The 17333-nt window shown below is 41.0% G+C and overlaps 1 protein-coding gene across 1 annotated transcript in view; it reads left to right on the top strand.

Annotated features, from left to right (window-relative positions):
* The window catches only part of GBF1 (golgi brefeldin A resistant guanine nucleotide exchange factor 1), a 101957-nt gene that overhangs the window by 46284 nt on the left and 38340 nt on the right, over window positions 1–17333 (top strand). The window contains exons 3-6 of the mRNA XM_009888831.1: window positions 10508–10639; window positions 15797–15915; window positions 16537–16645; window positions 17007–17067. Coding sequence (XP_009887133.1) covers window positions 10508–10639; window positions 15797–15915; window positions 16537–16645; window positions 17007–17067 — 421 coding nt within the window. The remainder of the gene's footprint in view (window positions 1–10507; window positions 10640–15796; window positions 15916–16536; window positions 16646–17006; window positions 17068–17333) is intronic.

The following is a 17333-nucleotide window of genomic DNA, read 5'->3' as shown; positions in this document are numbered from 1 at the left end:
AAGTAGGATTTATAGCATTGTTTAGACCTCTTGATGTAAATCACGTCAAAATCTTGGAAAAGTTTATAGAACTGGGTACAGCACAATATGAAATCCAAAAATCCTAAAATTCTTTAATTTCTGTCACATCAGCTTCTTCAGACAGTGCAAGTGGAACAAAATCAATAGTATTTAACCGTATAAGCTGTAAGAAAAAAAGTGTTCTTGGCAAGTCTTCTTGATCAAAACAATCCTAGCTTTGGTTTAAGAATGCCAATTATGAACCTCACCAACAAAGATCATCACTTGCCGGGCAAACAGCTAGTTCAGGTGGAACCCCAAATGGCACCAAAGTCTTGCTGCTTGGAAGAGGAATCATTCCGAACTACCTGTACATTTTTTCTGCTGAAAGCATATCATTTCTGTTTAACTGAGTATATAGATCCTCTGAGTCAGGAGGAGCAGGCAGAATAGGAATCAGAAAAACACTTCTGCACCTCTCACCTATTGATAAACTTTGTTCTTTCCTTTGGAATGGTGCTTTGACCCTAGTAATTAATGAGGTTTGTTAATGGAGGCTGAATTACTATCTTCGTACTCAGACATAGTGAAGTATAAAGCTTAGGCTCCCAAATGGTAGAGAAAGTGACTGCTTATGTATTCCTCTGTCCAGGCAGCAATGAGGGCAACTAACTTTTTATGAGTGTGTGGAATCCCTTCCATTTCTTCACACAGATTTTTAGGTCCTTCTGATTATTCGTAGACATTTGATTGTTTTACGGCTGGTGCATGATTCCAGGCCATGGAAAAAAAATGTATTCAGTGGAGCTGGGGACTGATGTAAGATTGTTTCCATGATGCCCATCTTAAGATATATTCTATTTGGTTGTCACTGAAGTTAAATTGCATTCGCATATCTCTTCAGTTGCAAAAACTGGAAATGAGTGTTAAATCTCAGGCTTCTGCTTCCCTTCATGTACCATCAGCACCTTGTTATCAGTAGATCACTCTAGCTCATAGCAATATGCAGAAATTAATTTCTTTCCCTTGCCCATTCTCCAGAACATAATATTGTCTTGGCTTCATCATTCTAGGAATCAAGCTGCCTTTTAATAGGGGCAGTCTGAATTTCTGTTTGTGTGTATGTACATGGATTACTGATTGCTTCAATTATTGCTGGGGGGGTGGGGGGGGGAAGTTGCTTAATGTTTTTACTGTTGCGGTGTCTTAAGGCAACAGTTGGATTGACTGCCATCAGGCCAGTACTTTCTCCCTTTTGCTTCTATTCTCTTTCCATTCCTGTAGGTTTGAAAGTAATATTCCCACGATGTTTCGCACCCTGCTCTCCCTGAGTCTCCCGTTTTGCATCTGTGGTAACTTGGTGTGTTGGTTCTTGAGCTCTGGGCAATTGTGTTTTGCCATTAGCATTTGGGAATTTTACTTTCTGGTAATAGTATGGTGAAGCACAATGTCTCCTACATTCGTTCATGTTGGATAGAAGAATTTGTGTAAATCATAACAGCAAGGTACATTAATCCTTTGAAAGATTTTTGTCATTAAAAGATTCTCTTTCCTCTTGGGCCATCAGGCTTTTCTTCATTTCATTCTTGGGATTTTGTCTGTCTCACTGATGCTTTTTAGATTCTCTGGCAACACAAGAAATGTCTTGGCTTGTTTGGGATTTGTTGTTCTTCAATTTCCTTTTAATTTTTCCCCTTGGCACTCATGGGCTTCCCTTGAGGAAGAGGTAAACAGAACGAGGTAACATCCAGACAGCTAATTGATGATAAAACTGTAATCTTTTTCTCCAGCCTCTTAGAAATAGTGAAGCTTTCCTTTTCACAACATGGTGAATTTGCAATGAGCGCGCTATTCATAGCATGGTAGACACACAAAGCTGTGGAGAATTACTGTGCTTTAAAATACCAGGGAAGAAGTTTTAATTTCTCCTGGGCTTTCAAATTGCCTGCTTAGTTTGGGCCTGGTACCGTGCAAGATATATAAAATACCATAGTGAAGCAAGTCCAGTGAATGAATAGAGTTCTGTAGAGTGTCACAACCTAATTGCTCTTCCTTCGACATGTGCCAATTTCTTTTAGAGAGGAAAAAGAGTGCTTAAACTTGACATACATCAAACTTGTGCTGTCAGGAAGATGGACGGATCAGTCCATCCTCTGGACTTGGCAGTGTGCAATGCAATTCCCTATAGGTTTCATTTAGCCTAGTCGGCCTTGTTAGAGTGGCCATGCTCTCTTTCTCGTATTAGGAGGGAACCTTGGGAAACCTGGCCCTAATTCACAACGGCAGCAAGATCAATAACTATCAGCGTTTGGTCAAGGGCAGATGAATTTGTCATGGGATGACTGCTTTTTGCTTCGGTTTAGTTTGGTTTAGTAATTTCATTTAGAGTTGAATGTCATTGGATCAGAGGAGTACCCCTGGGTTCTGAAGTTCAGAGCTGGTGCAGGTTCATCACAAGAACTGGCTGCTGTCACATGTGTGGTGATTTTCTGCAAGAAATCTTTTGAAACAATTTCACCTGGTTCTAAACAGAGACAAAAGGTGAAGTTGACTTGCATTTCACTCACACTGTTGTTATGGGATGTTTTGGTGGTTTTTTGTTTGCTTTTTAGAGAATAGATGTTAAACTTCTGGTTACCTGTGAAATTCATTGTGATTTAGCTTACTGAAGGACTTTTTCCTTGTAGATGTATGGGAAGGTTGATTTCCCTGGAAATTGTGCAGAGCTTCGTGTGAAGTAACTTCCACCCATGGGGAAAAAAATCGCTTCAGAAAGGGACAGGATCTCAAATCTGGTTTTGTAGAGCTACTGAGCAGATCAGTTTTCTAGAGTAGGATTAAGTGCCGTTACAGTTGGCACTAACAGTCTAGAGCTTGCATCTGTCTGAAAAAGCCACAAAAGTAGTTGTATATTCCAGAACCTATCAGAAGCTCAGGTCAGCTGTATTCCCCCATCTCCTTTCCCTGAGAGTAATCAGCCTCTGCGTAACGGAGATCAACATTTATTTAAGTAATTCTTAATTTGCATATGTGGCTTTACAAACCATGGGTCTTGATCTAATCTTTCTCTGGAGTGTGCTAGCGTAATCAGGTGTTTGCTCTAGTGCTCATCTTCCAGTATGACATAGGAGGAAGAGTTTCTAGAAAACAAGGATGGATTAGCATAGAAATTACACTTAAAGGTAGATGGCTATTACTGTTCACACTGGCAATAAACACACTCATGGGAGATCAATTTGGAAACAGTAGGCTTTTACTATGTAGAGTAAATTGATTTGTTGCCTTTCATCAGAATAGTCGTGGTTCCTTTCAGAGATATTCAGGGCACGGGGTGGGAGGAAATACTCTAGGATTCATAGCAAGGTCTTCTCCTGGTGACCTCTGACCTTACTATGCCAAATTACCCCTCAGTTCACTTCAAGAGTTATTCTTATTTTGAAGCAAAGGCTTTTGAATATAACCTCTGACTAATAGGTGTCAACCGTAGCTCAGAAAAAAGTTTGTCAAGATGCAACTATTCCCATTTCTGCTGTTTCCTCAGTGCTAAAAAATAAGGGCAGAATTAAACAACTTTAACTTTTGAAATAAGCTGCTATCCCAACAACTTAATTTTTTTTCTACACTCAGCGATCTGTATGACTGGTGTTAAAAATGCAAGAAGTGAGTAGTCATGTCTGTACTTTATCTGGATAGAAACCATGAAAGCTTGCACTTTGTGTAGCTTCATACTGCCTGTTGATGGCATTAGTTTTCCTTGTCAATGAAGTGAGTATCTTCTATTTCTCATAATATCACTCCCTCTGGAAGAGAATACTACAGCTGGCTGAAAAGCGCTTGGAATAACAGTGGAGAGACAGCTGGAGTTTTCCGTGTAATTTTGGGTGAAGATACTCTAGTAGGTACCTGCTAATGAAAAAATGCTGAGGGATTTTTAATGGGCAATCAGAACAGCTGAATTTGAAGCATGGCATCAGATGAAACTACTGATGGCTAATACTGGGGGGACTGTCAGTGCTTATGCTTTGCTGGTAGATGTGAATAATTCCTATAGGAGACAATATTTCAGTTGAGTATACACTGCCCTGACCAGAGGCTATCAGGAGTCAAATGCTCAGTATGCATTCTGTCATCCTTCTCCAAAATAAAAATCTCAGTTCTGAGGGGCGTTTGAGATCTTGGCGCTACAGAACAATCATTTGTTAAAGTCATGTTTAATGAAAGGGAGATAAACACATGAAGCTGGAGTGTGACAAATGAAAGCATTTGTGCTATTGTAATGAAATTAGGCAAACAGAACAGGCTTGACAGCTCTGGGTTCCCCCTGTCAAACTGCATTTGTAATTCTAGCCTTGCATTCATGTGTGGCTGTGAATGGCACTGGTTCCCTCTTGATATGGTGGGCCTGGGCCCCTGAATGACCACTCTCATTCACAGGGAATTAGCTTTGAAGAGTATATTTTACAGGCATACTGAAAAGGATAGCAGTCAATTCTCACTTCTCCTTCATTGGCTTGAATATCCTTAATTTTGGGCCTCTGTTTACTTCTATGTAAAGCTTTTGGTAACGCTTAGTACAGTGAAGTGTTGATTTCAGAGATACACGAAGCTTGCTACCACACAGCCCACGGTGAGCTTGTACGCTGTGTTGTGCAATCCCAGCAGCCTTTTAAGATAGCTTGCAGTATTTATGCATTCTGGAAGCTAGGATGTAGGCTCCTGGCTCCTCAGCTTCTCCCTGGCTGTCAGAATCCAGTTCTCTCTGTCTATTAAGAGCTTAGATTGGGATAAGACAATGATATTTTGAGGAACCTGTAGGGAATGTTGGGTGGCTACTCTTTTTGGTGACCTTTTATTTATCAAGTGTAGTGGACATCACCATCATTTTTTTCAGGAAGTAGGACTAGAGATTTCTCTGATCACATTATGGCAGAGGATTCTTTTTACTTGAAACCTTGACTGCGCCGGGACTCTGCAGAGGGGAGCATACATTCAGGAGTGAATGAATGTGGATCATCTAGCTTAGCTTTTGTGCACTTGTTACCCTACATTAACTCCAGTTCACTAATGGACAATTAAATGTTGGACTAAACTTCCTAGCTAGGAGAAGTCAGGGCATGTCTTTCATTGCAGGTGCAGGGTGGCATGTGTTCCAGTCAGTCTGGAGAATTTGTTTTTGGAGTGGTGAAACACATGCCCCCTCTGCTCATCAGCTGTAGAGCTGCTGAAATTGTAGTTTTGCCAAGGGACCTAGAACTGATATGCATATACTGTTCTGTGGCTGTTAGCTAACTGACTCTATGTAAAACAAATTCAATTTCTGCAGATTTTTAGAGGAAGAAGTTGCTGTATTTCTCTTCGCTAGATTTGTTCATCTCTGAATTAACCAACTCACAGGACTAACTCAAAGGGATTTCTCCTTTCGCAGTGATCCTGCATTTTGAGCTGGGTGAGATTAAGCCAGTACTTACTCCAGCAGTTAAGACTTCAGAAATGTTTTTGAAAATCTGAAGAGTATGGCTACTCAATATTTTTAGATGGTTTTAAAAAGCAAGTACAATTTCGTCCTTTTTCCTTGGAACTTTTCTTCTCTCTAACTTGCTGAGAGAGACTGTAGGGACTTCTCACCCTTGGGAGAGAAGACAAAATTGGTGGGTGAACTGAGAATAAAGAGCGTATAATGTCATATTGGCCAGAAAGGCAGTGTTTGCAGAAAGTGTTTTTGAGGGTGAGCGAGGAAGCACTTACTGGTACCTCAATTTTCTGTGGCATAAACTCATTGAGCTCCCAGGCAGGAGTACTGAAGAGTTGGATTTCTGCTCTGTTACTGTGTTTTCTTTGTCTTTTTCTCGCCTTGAGAAGAGAAGAGAACGCCTGTTCATTGTACAGGTCAGTACGTAAGCAGGGAACGTAATGGCACATGCTTAAAGCATTGCTCTTGTCTGAGCTCGTCTGCATTGGAGAGGTGCGTGGGATACAATTGAGACAGCTTCTGAAGGCCGGGCGTCAAAGGCCAACAGCTGCTGCATAAGAGGAGTCCAGGTCATGTGGTTTGGGTTGCAGTTGCCTGTCCTGGGGACAAATGATGTTGAAATAACTTGTCATAAACAATTTTTTCTTGTTCATTTACTCTGATTCGGAACGCATAGCCGATCCTGATAAGAGTCATTCAGGAGTGAAGAGTTGAACTGCCAGAGAAAGCAGCTTATGTGAGCGTTTTAGATCAGGAATGTGCCAACAGTGTGCTAACAATAAGAAACCTCTTCCGAGGGGGACCTGCTCCTCTACTTCAGGAGAAAGGGGACGCCGGAGGTCTGATGCAGCTTGTTTGCTAAAGTGCCAGAATGGCTGGATGGGATTGCTGAAATGGGAGTTAGGTGCTTAAACATGAATTAGTTGTTTAAATATCTTTATAGACATGTGTGTCTGAGCGCAAGTAATCCATAGGATGAATGAAGGAAAGCACTGTGGTCTCAAAGGAATTCTGTCCTCATATTAAAATTGCCAGACTTGAAGAGTTGGCTTTCTGATACGCTGCTTAAGATATTCTTTCCCTTCTTCTCAGTCTCCATGCACTGCTTTGGGCTAGCTGAGCTTTTTTGGTTGTAGTGCTGGTCTCTGTTTGGTTCCCTGAAGTTTTTTTGTTGAAGGGACCTGCGTGAAAAGAATGGGAAGAGGTCCCCAAAGCAGCCCGAGCACTTCATGTAAGACTATATCATGTTTTAATACAATTTTCCCTAGCTTTGAGTAGATTGAAAAGGAAGGCTACTTTTGGGAATCCCTAGTGAAATTTTGATCTCCTTGTTCGGTTTTTTCCTCTTGTAATACCCTAGGCTGAGGTCATGCTTACAGAGTTGGTGTGTTTTGGGGTGGGTTTTTTTGTTCGTTTGTTTGTTTTTTCCCCCCAGAGTTTAAAGTAGTTACCTAAGCAGAGAACTATCCTATGTTTTCTAGTTCAGACATAGAGAAATGTCTCTTGCTAGAAAATATACTTGGAGAAGCATCTCTCTCAGCCATTCTCAAGTCTCTGACTGGTTATGGATTCCTTACTTGTAATGCCTGAACTTGAATCTGGCAGAGCAAGAACCAGAGAGCTGAAAAACCAAAGCTGCTTTTTTTGCAAAGCTTTTATAAAAGTTCGAGTATGTACTTCCAAACATTCAGTATTTACTTTATATAGCCTTTGTTTTGGCAAAGGAATTATTAAAATTATAATTGATTTTGCTGCCCTGAGGTTCTTAGATATTTTCAGGAGACAGTTGCTTTTACAGTTAGGTGCCAAGAAAGATCAAGGCTGTATGTAGAGTCTCTTTCATGAAGTTCTAACTTGCTGGGCAGAACAATTCCCTTTAAAGACTGTGGTACTACAAGTATTGTGAAAAGAGCATTATTCGGTTCCTACTCTTCTGTGCTCTGGATTAAGCTTGAGCTCTGGCAGTAAAAGCTAGCACAGAGTGCACCTTGCAGTTGCAGTAATTGATCTGAAAGACCTGGCAGGTTGGTTCCGGACACTGCCGCGTTCAGTATATGAGCCTATGAAAACCTTTCAGGGAGAGAGCTGCTGAACTAACTTCACTGAGCTCAACAGGATTGAGTTAAATGAAAAGGATTGATCTTTGACTTACTGACTTGTTTGCAAAACTTTTACTTGGTTAAAAACTTCGAAGAAGCTCTAGTGCCACTCTCAGATGCTGAACTGATATTCTAGCCAATAAGAGTATTCTGCTTCAAGACAGGATCTAGCAAGAATAGCTATAATATGAGTGTTTTTCTGTGCTCCAAATCTTCCTATTGAAGCAAGCACCGCTACTGAGGTTGAGTTCTGCTTTGAAAAGGGAGCTGGAGACCCCTGTAAGTCCTCAATGCTTGCAAATGCTGCTGGTAAGAAGAGCTTATTGTAGTAATCAAATGGATACTCCTCAGATGCGAACAATTAGCAGTGTGATTGGTGTTTCACTGAAATTTAGATCTTTCAGACAGTAGTCCTTTAGTGGGCGAGTCTTACACTAACAAGAAGAGCATATTTTTAGTGCATTTTTTAAATTTTTTTTCAATAACACAGCACCAACTATCCAGTCTGAAACATTTTTACAATATACAGGGTCAGTTTCGGAGAGCTTAATGTAAAATGCTGTGTTACCATAAAAGCTAGAGTCTCTGAATATCAGGGAAGCTGGCCAGAGTTGCTGTGTAATCAACAGTATGTGCCTAAGTTAAATCCTAATTATGCCAAGCCATTTTGGGATCTTCATGTAAGTTGGGAATTTCAGTTAGACTGCAGGGGAATCTAATCTTTAACAACATCAAGATTCACAACTTTTATTGAAAGAAAAAAAACAAAACTCCCCCCACCCTTCTAAAGATAACATCTATTTGTTGTCCTGAAAATGGATTAATGGAGAGTGTGACATCCTGTGTATCCTACGCTGGCAAGTTTGTCTTCATCATCTCATTCTACTTGTGCAGCTATGTATGTCTGCTGAACTCCCATTTTTTCTTACTGATCAAGGTGCAGCTTTTCTATCCTGGGGCTCGCTGGATTGAAGGAGGCTGGAGGAATTGACAGGATTATGATGGATTGATTAGGTGCTGACTGTTCTATAGAAAGGATCAGTTTTGGGGAAGAAGGGTTTGAGTGTTGATCCTTAGTAGTCTTACTATATTTAATGTTGTCCAAGTGCTTGTAACCAGACAAGTGCTCTATAAAGCGTACTTAAATAAACATTGATGAAAGCATGTCTTATGATCCTCTGCATTTCCATGAGCTATTGAGAGGTGACACAATTGTAATGTCACACCAGGATATTATCTGACAAGTTGGGGGAGTTGTTCTTAAGCCAAAAAGATCGAATCATCACGTTCCTTTTAACCTCTCACAAGTTAGTGGTGTTGGCCTGATTTGAACTGGTGGCTGAAAGGTAAGAGGCTGCATAACGATTCCCAAAGTTCCTTTTTTAATTGCAGTTTTGCTTTAGTTAACAGCAAAACAGCACTTCGATGTTGTTCTCTGTGCTCTTAAGTATTTAAAACAAAAACTCCTGCATTGCTCTTCCTCCTTTGCTTCCTCACCATAATTTGTTGCACTTATGTTAACATGCTTTCTGATAGACTTTTTAGTTTGATACTTAAGGCTTTCCAGTAGGAACTATGATAGAGTGGAATTTCACTTATCTTACATGCAGGAGAGTTTGGAATTTTTTTTTTTTTTAAGTAAAATAATTGAGTTATGTTGGTAGATAGAAAAACAGCAGCTTGTCTAAGGATTCAGGAATTACAGGCTTTTTTTTCCTCCCCCGCTTCAAAGAAGCTCATATAACAGATAAGTGCAATTTTGGGTCATCAAGTATATAAATGCTGGTGTTCCTGTGACACTGTTAGCCATTAGACTAGTTAATTTTTATTAGGAATAAAATATGGGTTTGAGCAAGTTGAGGCAAGTGTTTGTATTTAAATATTTCTGGTTTCAGGATTAGCCAAGTTACTTTTAATACACTCTGCCTGGGTACTGGCTGTATTGTGGTTGCCTTCACCTGCTTTTTAATGCTTTTTCTCCTAAATCCTCCTCAGGGTTCCTCTTATCTTGTTTCCTTGTGGTGTTTTTTTGGTTTTGTTTTGGTTTTTTTTGGTGGTTCGGGGCGGGGGGGGGAGTGTCACTTTCCTTAGTTCTGGCTATTCTTTTCTGTATTTCTTTTTCATTCCTAAGGCTTCCATTGATCATCTTGAAAAGTTTAGGGAGCTCGTTAGTTGTTCTTTCTCCAGCTCAACAGCTCAGTGCATCTGCCTTCTGGTATTGCAGCTTTAGAGAGGATACTTGCTGTCCAAAGCAACAAGTAGGGAAGAGTGCCCTTTTTTCTTCTTTGCTTGAGAGGCTTATACGGCTATTCCAAGAACAAGACAGAAGAGTTTTTAAATTTGTTTATCTTGTGGGTTTTTCTTGTCTTTGCCAAGCAAACTTCTAATGTTGCAGAAATGCAATTTGTATTCAGGCAAAGAGCTTCAAGAGATCCAGCTAACCTGGTTGTGGATTTGTTCTGTGCATGTGATTAGTATGAGGCTGTACCTGTAGTAGGATGTTGCAGAAGTGGCGAAAGGAGGAGCAGGGTCTATATAGTTCATGTGGTCACACAGTTCCAGGAGTACTAGGAAAATGCAGCCCTATCTGCCAATTAAGTAAAGCATGAATTTAGGCAGTAGTGGCTCTGTGGTGTTTACGGTGTTCTTGCAATAGGAGTTGGTTTAGGAGGCTCCAGAAGGCTGTTTTGAAGATCATAAGAAAGTGAACTTTACAAACTATTGCTTTTAAAAATATGTACATAAAAGTATGTGTATATATACACACACATACATATTTAAAAGTATCCCTGACCCTAACCACCACCCTTCTGAAACTAAGCTATTGCAGACCTCTTCCCTCTGAGAATAAGCTTGCTGTAGATTCTTAAAGAGAAAAGGAATCCTAATGAATCAAGTCTAATTTAATGTCTCTTTTAAATTATTTTTATTTTAACAGAGCTATCTGAAATTGAACCCAACGTCTTTCTTCGGCCTTTCCTGGAAGTAATCCGTTCTGAAGACACTACAGGCCCCATAACTGGATTGGCCCTCACCTCTGTGAATAAGTTCCTCTCGTATGCACTAATAGGTATGTTATGTGGCTTCCTGGGATTTACCAAAATGCCAGCCAAATGCATCTCCTTGAGATGTGTCTTTGGCCAGGATACTTGCTTGCAGTCTTAACGAGGAGATTGGGGAAATAAGAAAATTGTCATTAACGCTGGGAAAATAGGCATCTGCGGTTTCTTAATGTCATACCTGCTGGTCTTTCATGGCACTGCAGCAAGAGCTGGAAACAGAGCAAAGCTTCTAGTCTGCCCTGACTGTGGCATACGCTTATGGCCTGCTGCTGGACTGGGGTGGTCACCAACTGCTTGTTAGTGCAATCAGAGCAAAAGCGCCGGGGAGGGGAGAATACTAGCCTGGATTACAATGTTGTAATATACATGAACACAGCAGAGTTTATTTAGTTTTGTGGACTAATATTTCTGCTCTAGGGTGAGGATGGTTTTTTGCCTGGTCCCAGACCTTGTCCAGTGGTGTGCCAGTGCTCTTCACTTGTCACAATTGTCATGGCAGAGACAGTTTTGCTGCTGCCCAGACTTTCAGATGTGCGCATTCTCCTTTATATTTGTGAAAGACTAATAATGCGCATGTGGTCAGTTCCCATGGCTCAGCTGGCTCGTAGTAACTCATTAGCTGGCGTTCTGTCTGCCTTCAGTGTGTCATCCTGTTGTTAGTGGTGCTTGATTTTTCTGTGTAAATTCTGTTAGTACTTTCTGATCATACCTGTGTGAATTACAAAACTTGTTATCTATGTTTGTTTATACGTAGTCTGACTTGGAGAAAATTATTTTACCTATTTTCCTCCCCCCTCCCCGCCTCCCTCAAATTCAGATTTCTCAGCTCTTTTCCTTCTTTACATTGTAAGTGAACACTGTTGAATTTTTGGCACTGTTGTTTTCAATATTTTGTTCTTTGGAGTTAGCATGAGGGAAGATAAAGAAAGGACTTGAAGATCTGTGTAGATGCAGACCACTTTTGTGGGAAAGACCCAGCATTAAAATAAACAAAAATGGGGACTTGCAGGAAATTTTTCTTTTTGATAGTTTGATGGAAATTTAGTGTGTTAAGACATCAGTTAGTGGGCAGTGTTGTGTGTAGTTAAGTAGCAAAAATAACTAAAATTTTACAATATTAATGTCACTTCATAGGACAATAAAGAAACCTTAATAAATAAGCCTGTAAAACTTGTTCCTCTGAAGGACTAAGCAATAATGTGAAATATGTTAGTTTCGACATAGAAGAAGAGTCCGTTCTTCATTCTGTGCTTTTAAGGCCTGGGTAGGATCAGAACATCAGGCTGGTATCACGTATCCAAACAAATCTGCATGTGCAACTGGCTACAAATACTTGATTTGAGGCAGGAACAGGAAAAACAGTGGTTAAGAATTTGTAGCCTTTCTCTGGCTGCTTGTTGTTTAGAATATTAATTAGGTCACTCCAGCAAGGGCGCATCGCTGTAACTGTTGGTGAGTGTGTGTCTTTGTAGTAGACAGTGGAAAAGACCCTCTGCCTCGTTTTTGTTGTGGAGCAGAACCTGTAATCTAAGGCCTCTGTTGCTGCTTCAGGTGACATTCACAGCGGCCTTGTCCTTTGTGCTGCTCCAGATACCAGCGAGGCTGGGATTAGTGGTGCTGACTGAACATCTGGCTAGGGTTGCGTTGTTAAATTAAAGCTTTTTGGTCTTATATTTCTCTTTGTAATATAAGACTAAAGGTAGTCTGAAGACTGTTTGCCTAAAAATAGGAAAAGCTTAAAACTGTCCTTAATATATGAACCTGTTTCCAACTGTCTGGAACAAGGAAGGACGGACTCTGGCATAACCACAGTGGGGAGATTTCAACGCAGCTGATATTTGTGGGGCATTTTGGGGCTGCGTAATTGACAGGGGGATCCAGCAGTTTTTTCAAAAGCGTCATTAGCTGCGTCTGTTCTGTGAGTGGATGGCTTTTGCTGTACTCACTGGGTGGGCAGTACCCACACACAGTGTGTGGTGCTGTACACACACAGTGGGCAGTGAAAGGGCCAAACTCTTCTGATAATTACCGTTGGTTAAAACTGATTTCTTTTGCTATTTCCAAAGCATTTTGTTGCTAATCCTTGTGCTATCTCGCTGTTTTTCTTAACCACCTGCTGACCTGTGATAGATCTGTCTACTTTTCAGGCCAGTATTGCTGAGCGGTATATTTTAAAACCAGTTAGAAAATAGTAATTCTTGAGTAGCTTTGACACTTCTGTTCTCTAGTAGTCTGAATTGTAAAGATCTAATCTGAGATTGCTGGATGCAGCAGTTCACTAATGGTATAGCGTGCAGCCACAGCTCGGGTAGATAAAATGACTTGATATCTATCCACCATGCGTGTTTTGGTAGGAACAGTTAACCTTACAGGGTTTATCCTCTGCTCTGAAATACATACTACTGTTTCAAGAGTTATAGTCAAGAAATTACACAGTAGTTTTTAAAGTACAAGAAAACTGAGCAACAATACTAAACTCTCAATAATTTTTATCCCTCAGATTAGTTATTGCCTTACTCAGCAGTTTTGCGCTAGCTAGCTGCAGCCTTTTTGATGAGCTCAAACCTTAGCTATAGAAAGACTAGTGGCTGAATTTCAGAATTGTATTAGTTGTATTTTCCTCAGAAAAGGTATGTGCTCTTTTTATTATCACAGTTTGTCCACAGCAGCTTCTGGCTTCATTTCTAAAGTTAACTTTCCCTGGTGTTCATGAAAACTATGTATCTGTAAGTGAATAGCTGTTGCTCAGCTTCCAGCGAGAGGACTTGCTGTTCGGGGATTTTAAAGGTTGTTCTTCCTTCTACTTTCTCTGTTTCCTTGGTGATTTGTTTTAGTTCCATTAAAGGTGTTACTGAGCAGGCTTCTGGATTTCCCTGCTGGTCGAGAGCCTGGATTTTTCTGCTTTCTGCTTGTTCTTTTGCCCACTTTTTGTGAGAGTACACCCCGTATGAAATGTGTAAGTCTAGATGGGGTCCCTGGATCTTTTCATTGTAGGAGGCAATTTTCAAACTGATACTTTGCTTCACACTAACTTATTTTTGTTAGTGATTCTGAGCAGGCATTGACATATCTTTCTGTACTGTTTTCTCACAAGGGAACAAAGAAGCGGGTTGATCTTTTCTGTATCTTGTTTCTGCAAAGTAGAAGTCTATGTGCTTCTAATTGAACTCAAGAGGCTTTATAAATTGACCTGAATTTGTAGAGCTGTTCCAGGGAGCCAGGACTGAAGTAGTCAGGCGTGATGTGTGTTGGGAAAGAGGTGTGTTTATTAGTGTTGAAGGTAGGGGCTAGAACAGCAAAGCAGTAGTCGTAGGTCTGTTAAAGAAGCATATGCGCAACTTTCTTGTATTTCCTTTTCACACAGACTATTTATCCGTAACTATGACTAAATATATCCCTAAGTCTACACCAACTCACATCTACTGATGTGTTCTGCCTGTGGGAGCCTTTTCTGCAGCAAGTGGCTTTTTCCTCTTGATGCCCACTTAGCTGCTTTCCACTGTAGTTGTTAAAGCTGGTTAACAGTAATGCTAACATAGGTGCTGGCATTGTACCACCACTGGTCTTTACCCGATTTAGCCGAGGCAATTTAGAATGATCCTGTATCACCATTGGTGGTTTAAGCTGTTATTTTGAATAAGAGTGCACAGGGTACCGACATACGGCTGATTTTATTGCTTCTGGTATAAGAGCGGTAGCTTCTAACTGGATTAAAAGCCATTATCGGAGGTACACAGAGAACTGCCTTTGGCAGCCAGGGCTCTTATCTAATGCTTCCCAGTATGAGGGTTTGGTATCCTGTTGAGCGCTGCTGCTGAAGCAGTTAAAAAATAGCTTAAAACAGACTCCTCGATAGCTCAGTGAGGTTTGACTAGCAAACCAGGAGAGGAACTAACTCTGGATTATGCAAGATTGGGTGTTGTGTGTGTGTGTGAGACAACTACATCACAAGTAGGCAAGCTCTGCTCTTAATAGGGATGTGTAAGAGATGGCAAAGAGAAGTGCGGTTCCTATGCAGATTTATAGGATTCTGAAGTACATTGATGCCATTTCAGTTTTGTGCAACTACAAGAAGTTTCTTACTCTGCCGACCCTCAGCATCCCTGCAGCACGGTGGAGGCTGCTCTCTTTGGGCCACAATAAGGGCAGCTTACTCTAATGCCTAGGGCTTATCCCCTCCTAGGTGTGAACACAACTGGAGTCAAAGAGAGAGTCTGCAAAGCTTCTCTGCAAAGTACACAAGGTCTTCCTTGGTTCCTCTGTCAGCTTCATTCTTGCTGGAGTTCAGGAGGCCCCATTGCCAATTAATGAGGTATTAACTAGTGTTTAGGTTGTCTCCTTTCTTTCCTAATGACTGTTTAGGTAGGAAGGTAACAAGATTCTTGCCCAGTGCTGTATTGTTTAAGTGAGAATGAAATCAAAGCCAGAGGCAGCTTTTTTGAAGCCAATGTAATGTGGCACAAGATACGGTTACTAGCAACAATCCCGTCCTAAACATTCTCTCAACTGCACCATTGTTTGTAGCTACAGAAGACTGAAACAGAGAGAAGGAGCCTTGATGAATGATTGAAGCGGGAGGCCTGCAAGTCCGATGTCTAAACTGTGGTCGTGGCTGTCTGCTGTTGTCTCTGGGGAAAGCTACTGGTCCATTCCTTCCCCAGCTCCTATTCCTTGGGAGGGATGTAGAACAAGAGACAATTTTTCCTTCTCAATCTAGTGGAACCTGTTTGGCATTTTCTCCTCTTGGGAGTAAATTTGAGGTTCCCTGTGTTTAAGAGCTGTTTTCTCTTCATTCCCAAGGGGGAGCTGGATGCATTTAACAGCTGATGGTGCTGTATTGTAGGGAACAGGACATAGCCTTACAAATTAACGTCTAAAAAAATATGGAGTCAGTAACAACTGAATTGTCATTCTTTTATTTGTTAGGTTACATCTTTTCACAAATGTAAATAGACTCTTGATAAAGTCTTTCTGAAAGCTTCAAGTTTTAAACTCTTTCTGTTCCTGGGAGGTGAGTTTCACTCCTGTAGGGTCAACACACTCTCCAAGTCACACAAGTTAAGGAAGCAGATGGCAACAAAGTATCTCTGTGTAGATGTCTCCCCACAGAGGTGGTAAACTGTAGGTGGCCTTTCCCTGTCATATATTTTTATTCTGTTACTCAGATCCCAGCCATGAGGGCACAGCGGAGGGGATGGAGAACATGGCAGATGCTGTCACTCATGCCCGATTTGTGGGCACGGATCATGCGAGCGATGAGGTTGTCTTGATGAAAATCCTGCAGGTAAGTGGAGAGAAATGGTAATTACCATAATGGTTGCTGCCCGTTGTGGAACATATCCTGTTACATGGAGATGAAGAGGAGGAAGCAATGTTTTGACTCTGTAGGAGCTTAGTGACAGACTTTATTTTTAAACAGATGGCTCATATACCTGTGGTAAAAGCTTTTCCAAATGAAAATAATTAGAAGCTTAAATGAAATGATTTTTAAATTAAGTGCTTGATAATGTGGTAGTGTTGATAATCCTACCTTGTGCATGGTCTGTGTTAATGAGGGGTAAATTAAGCATATGGAGCTCTCAAACTTGTTTTTGAGAAAAATTCTTTGTAGAGACAAACCTTTGAACTGTACACCTCTTTGGTCTATGTACTTTTGAGCAGGTAGCTAGTCACTGAATTTAAATATTGGGTAGCATGCAGCATATCAGGCCTCTTTTAGTAGTGGGTTGGGGGATCATTCTTGTCTCCTAATCTGTCTGTTTCTTGAGCACAGCATTCAGTTGGAAATGACTCCTGAAAGACTGTTAGGTTTTCTGCTCATGGCAGTCCTTCTTGAGGAAGCCAGCCTTCTCTCAGACGAGAAGTGTAATTGTACTATGGGACATATGTGTGTTGTTCTTTGCAGGTTTTGAGGACCTTGCTGCTCACTCCAGTGGGAGCCCACCTCACCAATGAATCGGTGTGTGAGATCATGCAGTCCTGTTTCCGCATATGCTTTGAAATGAGACTCAGCGGTAGGTTTGTTCATACTTCTGCAGTTAAGAAATGATCGGGTTTCCTCAGCGCTAACTAGTTCTATCGTAGAACATGCAGCCATGGAAAGCTCCTGAGCTTTATATTATTGTGTCTTTCTACAACTTCATGGAAAATTTGTTAGGAGTTCACTGTACAACTTTTGACTGCTCTTTTTCCCCAGCTTTGTGGCGCCACCTTGTGATTATATGCCCATTTGCAGTAATGCGGTGTTGGAGCTGGTTTTAATAAATTTGCCGTAATCTCTGTAAACAAGGCTCGGAGGGGAGTCTGCTTGAAGAAGCCTCTTGATAATATCACACTGAGTAATGACACCTGTGTTATTTGTTTTTGTCTTCGCAGAGTTATTGAGAAAATCTGCAGAGCACACTCTGGTCGACATGGTGCAGCTGCTCTTCACAAGGTAAACCTGCTTGTGTTTGCCTCAGCATTGCCAAGATGGCCCTCTAAGGACAGAAAGATTCCACACTTCCACTTAAGGGCCCTCAGAAAAATCATCCAAAATGGTCATTATTTAGAGGTGGAAGGGGATGGAGGATTTGGCACTTTTCTCTTGGGCTGACCCTGTCAGACTGCATGGAGACAGAGATAGGGAAGGTTGCCTGGTTTAAGGTGTCCTTTGAGGAGAGATGGACAGCCAAGTAATGAAGAGCTTTAGGATAGGGAAAG

The sequence above is a fragment of the Charadrius vociferus genome, unplaced genomic scaffold, assembly GCF_000708025.1.
Source record: "Charadrius vociferus isolate BGI_N301 unplaced genomic scaffold, ASM70802v2 scaffold436, whole genome shotgun sequence".
Taxonomy (NCBI): Eukaryota; Metazoa; Chordata; class Aves; order Charadriiformes; family Charadriidae; genus Charadrius; species Charadrius vociferus.
This window is presented reverse-complemented; position numbering and strand designations above follow the sequence as displayed.